Raw genomic sequence first — 9,672 nt, 5'->3', positions numbered from 1 at the left:
CAATAGTAATTTTCTGTATTTCCCGTTGAAATCAGAAAAACATCCTGACTGATGAAAGAAAGGAGACATCGGCCATAAATACGACCGCCCAAGCCACGGAGCGCCGCCCAGTCTTTTCTACCAGGGAAGGGGCGGGAGAGAGCGCACGGGTTGGTGCTCTTCATCCAAACCCTGCTGACAACACGCTGACACTGAGCTGGTCCCAGAACCTGGCCCTTCTCCAACCCTAACTGGACGGCTGAGAAGCAGCCTGTTTGGAGGAGTGAACGGTGTCGCCATAGAGAAAACGCCGGGGACTGAATGCAGACGTAGTTCTGTGGCCCCTATAGCACCTGCTCGGCGCAACAGGCAGAATAACACCGGGAACAGGGGCTCGGTGCCAGCCACGGTGCTGGGACTGCGAGACCCGTCCGGGGACACCAGCGGGACAAGCACCCAGTCAGTACAGGAGAACGGAGGGGTGCTGCCACTGAGAGCTGGGACTTGACGCCCACTGGTAACGAAAGTGATGAGAAATCGGCGGTTTCAGTGCAACGAGAGCTGTTGCCCTGGAAAACGATACACGCGGAGCCACAGACACCAGGACTGTGAGAAACCACCCACCACAACCGCGACCAAGAAAACTCGTGTTCAACCAAAGGTTTGGTCGTGTCCCAAAACGCTGGCGGAGAGGCGGAGAAACCGCCCCGCGGTTTGCACCAGTTAGAGACACACCCACAAAACGCGGTCCCCAGCACTTCAAAGGACTGGGATCCAGCAAGTGCAGCCAAGAAGCAGCTAGCCTGCTGCCTGAGAGCAACGTCCGGCTGGCAAAAGTAGCCATGGACAAGCGCCGGCGAGGCAAAATCAGGATATATTTTCGTTTCCTGGGCTCGTGGGCGAAAGAGGAAACCGCAAGTCGTAAGCGTCCAGAGCTGCAAGGAGAAACTTGAGGAATGAGAGAATCAAAAATCGACCAGGGACACCCAACGGACATCTTAACACAGTTTTATTCCGTAAGGGAGGATGTATTTCCCGTGGAAAGTTCCCCAAAGGCTCCCGCTGCCATCTCAGGGCTCTTTAGCTCCAAGGACTGTCCGAGAGCAGCCGCATGAAGGTGTAGACAGCGCGACGAATCCACTGCAGGCAGCCTGAGAAAACCCTGCGCAGGCTCCACCAAGCGGCCACTGGATGTTGGCGGCGCTGTGACGCGGGCGCGCGGTCACAAGTCTCGGTGTCCTGCGAGCTGACTGCGGCGTCGGGCGGCTGGGCCTCGGGAAGCTGCTGGAACGTGGTTCTGTCTGCGCTCTCCGTCTCCCCTGCGGGTGTTCCTGGCGTCATCTGTGTCGCCGGCGGCCAGAGGCCGGGACTGGGCAGGGCCGGGCTCGCTTCCAAGGTGCTCTGGGCTCCGGTTAAGAGTCTGTACTGCTGATAGATCGACGGCAGCCGCCAAGGAGGACTGGAAAGCAGTCTCCCATCGTAATAACCGCGGCGACATGACGACTCGCCCAGTACCGGGTAGAGGGAGAGCGGCCACGGCCCAGAATCTTCGGAGCTTCGGATAGAGAGAGGCAGCGGCCCTGGCTCCACGTCAGCGGAATCCCACGCCTTCTTCACAGCGTCGAGGAAATGCTGCTCCATCGCGGAGACCTCGGACCAGGAGGACACTGGCGTTCGCGCCGGTGCAAGAGGCAAAGTTTGCAGCAGTACCAGCAGCCCGGGTATTTATGCTCTCCAGGCTCGTGGGCGGATGCAAGGCAGAGGTCGCACACCGACTAATTCAATACGGAGTTACCTACCACGAACTACTTCAAAACGGTGCTACCAGTGACAAATCAAGGAAATCAGTAGAAGCAGTGATATATGAAAACTGCCTGGGCGCACACATCGCCCAACCAGCATTCCGATGGAAAAACGTAGCAGGAGGAAAACATACCGAAAAGAAATGGGGCCGTAAGCAAACTGGACAGAGAACTAACCCTACAAGGAGTAGAGCACGACTACCGGGACACAAACCGTCAGGACACCGTGGTTCTAAGAGGAAAATGTAGCGCAGACTCTGTCTTCTTGGGGTCTGCGCCATTAGCGACAAGGCTGAAGAAAAAACGGAAAAACTAGCGATGCGGAGACCGTGAGCACACAGTGGATCTTTGAGAAGTCAACCTGCACCCATTGCCCTCTAGGCTCTGCTGTGCTGGCGACATCGCTGAAGACAAAACTGATAATTACCCATCTCTGCATACATAACGGAGGAATTACCCATCTCTGCACAAAAACCGGAGAATTACCGGTTCACACAAGGCGAGGAATCCATGGTTCTCCAAGAAATCAAAACGCGCATCCATTGCCCTCTCCTGCTCTGAGCTGTCAGCGACATCGATGAAGACAAAACGGAGAAATAAACGGCGAACAGAGAGAAAACCATGGGTTTCCAAGAAATCGTGGTGCATCCATTGCTCTCTGGTTCTGCACTCCTAGCAACATCGCTGAGCGCAAAACGGAGAAACTACCCCCCGCTGAGCATAAACCAGAGCCATTACCCCCGTATGAGCGCAAACCCGTCGCGATTACACCGCCGCTGAGCGCAAACCCCAGCAAGATTTACCCCCCGCTGAGCACAAACGCCGGCGCGTATTCCGAGCCGCTGAGCGCAACGTCTGCGCGATTTCCGCGCCTCAAGCAGAAACCCGTCGCGATTTCCTCGCCGCTGAGCGCCGACGGCGCGATTTTCAAGCCGCTGAGCCCAAACGCCCCCGCGATGTCCCGGCCGCAGAGCGCAAACGCCTGCGAAATTTCCGTGCCGCTGAGCGCTAACGCCGCGAGTGCAAGCGCAAACCCCGGTGCCATTTCCGTGCCGGTGAGCGCAAACCCTGGTGCGATTTCCCCGCCGCGGAGCGCAAATACCACGCGAGCAAGCACAAACCCCGCGCCACGCGCCAGCGCGATTTCCCCGCTGCTCCGCTGAGCGCAAACGCCGGCGCCATCTCCCCACCACCGAGTGCAAACGCCAGCGCAATTCCCGCGCTGCTGATCGCTAACGCCGGCGCGATTTCTGCGCGGTGCCTCTTAGCGCAAACCCTGGCGCGATTTCCCCGCCGCGGAGCGCAAACGCCAGCGCGATATCACTGCCATGCAGCTGAGCGCAAACGCCTGCGCCATTTCCCCACCGCGGAGTGCAAACGCCAGCGCGATTTCCGCTCCGCTGAGCACAAACTGCCGGCGCGATTTCCCTGCGGGTGAGCGCTAACGCCGCGAGTGCAAGCAGAAACCCCAGTGCGATTTCCGCGCCGATGAGCGCAAACGCCGGCGCGATTTCTGCGTCGCGCATCTTAGCTCAAACCCTGGCGCCATTTCCCCGCCGATGAGCGCAAACGCCAGCGCGATTTCCCCGCCGCGGAGCGCAAATGCCGTCGCGATTTCCGCGCCGGTGAGCGCAAACGCCGGCGTGATTGTCGCGCCGCGCCGTGGAGCGCAAACGCCGGTGCGATATCACTGCCATGCAGCTGAGCGCAAACGCCGGCACCATTTCCCCGCCGCCGAACGCAAATGACACGCGCGCAAGCACAAACCCCCTCGCGATTTCCGCACCGCTAGGCGCAAGCGGCAGCGCGATTTCCCTGCTGCTCCGCTAAGCGCAAACGACGGCGCGATTTCCCTGCTGCTGAGCGCAAACGCCGCGCGTGCAGGCACAAACCCGCGCTGTTGAGCAAAAACGCCAGCGCAATTTCCGCGCCGCTAAGCGCAAACTCCAGAGCGATTTCTGCGCGGTTCAGCGCAAACGCCCGCAGTTTTTCCCAACCTCTGAGCGCAAATATCCACGCCATTTCCGCGTCGCGCTGCTGAGCGCAACGCCGGCGAGATTTCGCTCCGCTGAGCGCAAATACCGGCGGGATTTACCAACCCTGGCGCGATTTCTCCGTCGCTGAGTGCAAAACACGGAGAAATTACCCATCTCTGCGCGCACACACACACACACACACACACAAACCAAAAAACGGAGAAATTACCAGTGCACACACGGCGAGGTATCGACGGGTCTCCAAGATATCAACGTGCATCCATTGTCCTCTCGTGTTCTTCGCTCTCCGCGACTTCGCTGAAGACAAAACCGAGTAATTAACGGCGCAGAGAGAAAACGATGGGTCTCCAAGAAATCTTCGTGCATCCATTGCTGTTTCTGGCTCTGCGCTGCTAGCGACGTCGCTGAAGGCAAAACGGTGAGATTATCCATCGCTGAACACAAAACGGAGAAATTCGCGGCGGACCCGGCGAGGGAACGATGGGGCTTTGAGATACCGACCTGCAGCCTCGGCCCTCTCCAGCTCTGCGTTGATAGCGACAACGTTGAAGACAAACCGGAGAAATCTCCCTTCGCTGAATAGAAAAAGGAGCAATCACCCCTCGCTGACCCCAAAACGGAGCCACCCCCCCCACCCCGTCGGTGAAGCCAGAACGGAGCGATCCCCCCTCGCTGAAGGGAAAAAGCAGCAATCACCCATCATGAAGTTGAAACAGGGAAAATCCCGCGCACACATGGCGAGGAATCAATCTATGGGTCTCCGAGAAATCAACGTACATTCACTGCTCTCTCCGGCTCTGCGCTGGTAGCGACGTCGCTGAAGATAAAACGGAGAAATTAGCGGCACAGAGACCGCCAGGATACCGTGGGGTCTCCGAGAAGTCAATGTGAAGCCACTATCCCCTAGGGCTCCACTTTGCTAGCGACTTCGCTGAAGAGAATCCGCAGAAATTAGCGGCTCAGAGACCCGGAGGAAACCACGGCTCTTTGAGAAATCAACCTGCAGGCACTGCCCTCTCGGGCTCTGCGCTGCTACCGACATCGCTGATGAGTCCAGAGCAATTAGTGGCGGCGTCCCGGGTTTTCCTGTGTGTCTTCTGCGCAGCTAGCTCACTCTTCACTTTGTAGGGTTAGTTCTCTGTCCAACTTGTTTATGGCTTCATTCTTTTTAGGTTTGTTTTCCTCCTGCTACATTTTTCCATCGGAATGGTAGTTGTGCGGTGTATGCTCTCAGGCAGTTTTCATATATCACTGCGTCTACTGATTTCCTTGACTATATCACTGGTAGCACCGTTTTGAAGTCGTTCGTGGTAGGTAACTCCGTTTTGAATTAATCGGTGTGCGATGTCGGGCTTGCATCTGCCCACGAGCCGGGAGAGCATAAATACCCGGGCTGTTGGTACTGCTGCAGACTTTGCCTCTTGCACCGGCGCGAACGCCAGTGTCCTCCTTGTCCGAGGTCTCCGCGTTGGAGCAGCATTTCCTCGACGCTGTGAAGAAGGCGTGGGATTCCGCTGACGTGGAGCCAGGGCCGCTGCCTCTCTCTATCCGAAGCTCCGAAGATTCTGGGCCGTGGCCGCTCTTCCTCTACCCGGTACTGGGCGAGTCGTCATGTCGCCGCAGTTATTACGATGGGAGACTGCTTTCCAGGCCTCCTTGGCGGCTGCCGTCGGTGTATCAGCAGTACAGACTCTTAACCGGAGCCCAGAGCACCTTGGAAGCGAGCGCGGCCCTGCCCAGTCCCGGCCTCTGGCCGCCGGCGACACAGATGACGCCAGGAACACTCGCAGGGGAGACGGAGAGCGCAGATAGAACCACGTTCCAGCAGCTTCCCGAGGGCCAGCCGCCCGACGCCGCAGTCAGCTCGCAGGACACCGAGACTTGTGACCGCGCGCCCGCGTCACAGCGCCGCCGACACCCAGTGGCCGCTTGGTGGAGCCTGCGCAGGGTTTTCTCAGGCTGCCTGCAGTGGATTCGTCGCGCTGTCTACACCTTGATGCGCATGCTGTCGGACAGTCCTTGGAGCTAAAGAGCCCTGAGATGGCAGCGGGAGCCTTTGGGGAACTTTCCACGGGAAATACATCCTCCGTTACGGAATGAAAATGCGTTAAGATGTCAGTTGGGTGTACCTGGTCTGTTTTTGATGCTCATTCCTCAAGTTTCTCCTTGCAGCTCTAGAGGCTTAACTTGCGGTTTCCTCGTTCCTCCACGAGGCCAGGAAACCAAAATATATCCTGATTTTGCCTTGCCTGACGCTTGTCCATGGCTACTTTTGCCAGCCGGACGTTGCTCTCTGGCAGCAGGCTAGCTGCTTCTTGGTGGCACTTGCTGGATCCCAGTCCTTTGAAGTGCTGGGGACCGCGTTTTGTGGGTGTGTCTCTGACTGCTGCAAATGGGGGGTGGCGGTTTCTACGCCTTTTCACCTGCGTTTTGGTGTGTTCACACAACAGCCTAGCCAACTTTCCCCCCTTGTCTTTCCTTAAGTTAAGAAAAGTCTGTGAGACTGTGCCTTTCTGGGACTCTGTTCCATCCTTGTATTTATACTTTATGTCTCTCTGTCTGGTCCCCAAAAGATGGTTTGCAGCCAAATACTGGGGTTCCATAACACGTCATACGGCATAATGGCGATCTGGGGTCTCCCAGCCTAGGTCGGGGGTTACAGGACCAGGCCTTAGCCAAGACCTTTTCTAATGTCTGGAGAGAGACATGGCCCAGGAGCATCAGAGTGGGGATCCAGTGAAAGTCCTTTTCTCTTCTTTCCTGTCCGCAGACAGCTGGTACAGACCTTATATCTGCCTGCTTCAGCAGCTTCTTAAGAAGGGAAAGCACAAAACCGCAGAAAAAAGTTTAGAGGAACTCCTTAAAATAATTGAGACTCATTGTTCCTAGTTTCCAAACCTTCGGACACTTGAGATAGATAAGTGGGAAGAAGTAGGACAAAGTCTCCAGGAAGTGCATTCCAACAGATTGTCTTTCCCCAGTTCAATCTGGGAAACATTCCAGCTAATTCACTTAGTTTTGGAAGCGCTCCAGACAGACTCAGAGAAACAGTAGGTTTTTTTGGAGATAAGACCCAGCAACTTTTATAGTTGTGAGAGATTTCAGTATGTTAATAGAAAGGATAGAACAGAAAAAGAAAAAATGAGATAGAGACTTAAGGAATTGAGACCCTGAGTCCGACAAAAAAAGATTCAGACAAAAACAAAAAGATTAGGAGAGATCAAATCTCTACTTTAAATGATTTACAAAAATTGTTAGGAGATATTAATTGGCTTCGTCCCACTCTGGGAATCCCCACTTATGTGCTCAGTAATTTATTTGGCCTTTTGTGGGGTCCTTCTCAACTAGATAGTCCCCGTACCCTAACTCCTCAGGCCAACAAAGAGCTAGGATTAGTTGAAAAGAAAATTCAAGAAGCTCAGATTCAGCACATAGATCCATCTCAGCCTTTACAAATTTTAATTTTCCCTACTCCCCACTCACCTACAGCGGTGATAATTCAACAAAATGACTTGGTAGAGTGGCTGTTTCTGCCTAATAATTTTGTCAAATCACTCCCAACTTATTTGGAATTAATTTCAGAGCTTGTTTTATGAGCTCGCACTAGAGTTCTTCATTTAAACGGAATCGAAGCTAATAAGATAGTAGTTCCATTTAAAAAACAGCAAATCACACACTTAAATACCCATTCTAAAATCTGACAAGTTGCTATTTGTGGATATTTTGGAATTATTGATAATCACTATCCAAAAAATAAATTGTTTCAATTCCTTCTAAAGACCAGTTGGATTCTCCCTAAGAGATTAAGTCCAGCTCCAATTTCAAAAGCTGTAACAGTTTTTACTGATGGATCGAGTAATGGCAGAGCAGCAATTTTGTGAGTGAAATAAATCAACAAGTCATTCAAACTAATTGTACCTCTGCACAGAGAGCAGAGTTAGTTGCTGTGCTAACTGCCTTACAAGGTTATACTAAACGTTTAAGTATTGTCTCTGAATCGGCTTATGTAGTTCACACAGTAAAAAAATATTGAGATGGTGTTACTGTCTAATAACTCAAACCCGTCTCTCCAGTTTCTTTTTAATCAGCTCCAACAGGTTGTTAGAAACCGACAAAATCCATTTTTCATTACTCATGCGCCCACACCGCCCTACCGAGACCACTGATGTGTGGCAATGCTGTTGCTGATTCATTAATTACAAATGTTCTAGTTACTGAGGCAACCCAGTTTCATTCTTTAACCCATACAAATGCTGCTGGCCTTCGGGCTCGTTTTCCTATTACTTATAAACAGGCCAGACATATAATTCAAACTTGCCCGACCTGCCAAATTCTCAGTGCTTCTCAAGAGTGCCCTGAAGGGGTTAACCCCCCGAGGACTAGTTCCTAATGCTATCTGGCAAATGGATGTAACTCATGTCCCTTCTTTTGGACGTTTATCTTTTGTTCATGTCACTGTCGATTCCTCCTCTGGTTTTATCTCGGCCACCGCTCAAAGTGGTGAAATTACTGGCCACTCTTGCAGACATTTACTTATCTGCTTCTCCATTATGGGCCTCCCTCAAGCCATTAAAACAGATAATGGCCCAGTTTACACTAGTAATAAGTTCACAAAATTTTATAAACAGTAAAAAATTAATCATACCACAGGGATTCCTTATAATCCCGAAGGATAAGCTATTGTAGAACGTGCTAATTGTACCCTTCAAAAACAACTTCACAAACAGAAGGGGAGACAAGTACAACTGGCCAAAGCCATGTTTACTTTAAATTTTTTGAATTCTGGTGCTAGCAATAATACAGAGCCACACCTTGGGCGCATAGCTACAAAATAAACATTTTAACAATCTCCATAGCCCTAAGGCTTTGAAAAATGTGCCCATCTGGTGGAAAGACATTCAGATTAATCAATGACATCTAGAAACTTTACTAACATGGGAAAGAGGCTTTGCTTGTATTTTTCCAGGTCCTAAAGAAGAACTTTTGTGGATTCCTGATCGGTGTGTCAAACTATGCCATGAGCGACAGACCACAGAAGAAAAGACATCTATAGATACCCCTCCAAGCCCCTCGAGTGTGGGAGGGCTTTCCCACTGTTCATATTGTTCTTCGATTGCTTCATAAGATTTTACATAGAACGAAAAGATTTATAGGATTGTTGATTTCTGCTATTATAGTATTATATTATAATTACTATAACCACTGTTGCTGCTGTTTCTGTTCAAACTACAGAATTTGTACAAAAATGGCATGAAAATGCTAGTAAATCTTGAAATCAACAAGTCAAAATAGATTAAAAAAACTAATGTTAGATTAACAGATTTAGAAACCACTGTTGTATTTCTTGGTGATCAAGTAAAAAATCTTCACACTATGATTACCTTAAAATGTGATTAGAATGTATCCACTTACTGTGTAACCCCATTTGCTTATAATCAAACTTGTACCCCTTGGTCTAAAGTGCGAGGCTATCTCCTGGGACACATGCCCAATCTGACTGTGGACATTATACAATTACAACAAGAAGTGGATCAGATGTCCAGCGCCAAGCTTCAGCTGCTCCCTGGAGAAGAGACACTTTCTGTGGCTGCAGAAGGACTTTCCACTTTAAACCCCGTTAAATGGATAAAGACTTTGGGTGGAGGGTTTGTGGGTGCTATTGCTATTCTGCTTATTATTCTTTGTTCATTTTGTTTAGTCCTCAGATGTGGACAAATAGCCCTCTGACGGGCCATAAATGAAGAAACTACATGGTCTGTGTCTCTCATACTTCAAAAACAAAAAATGGGGAGATGAAGTCACACAACAGCCTAGCCAACTGTCCCCCCGTGTCTTTCCTTAAGGAAAGAAGAGTCTGTGAGAGTGTGCCTTTCTGGGACTCTGTTCCATTCTTG

At 51.4% G+C, this 9,672-nt stretch overlaps 2 protein-coding genes across 2 annotated transcripts; one reads left to right on the top strand and one right to left on the bottom strand.

Moving 5' to 3' along the window:
• Nucleotides 1-1,059: 1,059 nt before the first annotated feature.
• Nucleotides 1,060-1,620, bottom strand: LOC109439879 (annexin-2 receptor). Its single transcript, XM_019720082.3, has one exon. The coding sequence runs from the start codon at nucleotides 1,618-1,620 to the stop codon at nucleotides 1,060-1,062; it is 561 nt and encodes a 186-aa protein (XP_019575641.3).
• A 2,892-nt stretch (nucleotides 1,621-4,512) lies between these two features.
• Nucleotides 4,513-5,807, top strand: LOC148758470 (annexin-2 receptor-like). Its single transcript, XM_088796890.1, has 4 exons — nucleotides 4,513-4,583; nucleotides 4,702-4,858; nucleotides 4,951-5,088; nucleotides 5,190-5,807. The coding sequence occupies exons 1-4, from the start codon at nucleotides 4,513-4,515 to the stop codon at nucleotides 5,805-5,807; spliced, it is 984 nt and encodes a 327-aa protein (XP_088653016.1).
• The last annotated feature ends 3,865 nt before the right edge of the window (nucleotides 5,808-9,672 follow it).

This window comes from Rhinolophus sinicus, chromosome 3 (genome assembly GCF_057876585.1).
Source record: "Rhinolophus sinicus isolate RSI-liver-muscle chromosome 3, RSI-T2T, whole genome shotgun sequence".
Classification (NCBI taxonomy): domain Eukaryota; kingdom Metazoa; phylum Chordata; class Mammalia; order Chiroptera; family Rhinolophidae; genus Rhinolophus; species Rhinolophus sinicus.
This window is presented reverse-complemented; position numbering and strand designations above follow the sequence as displayed.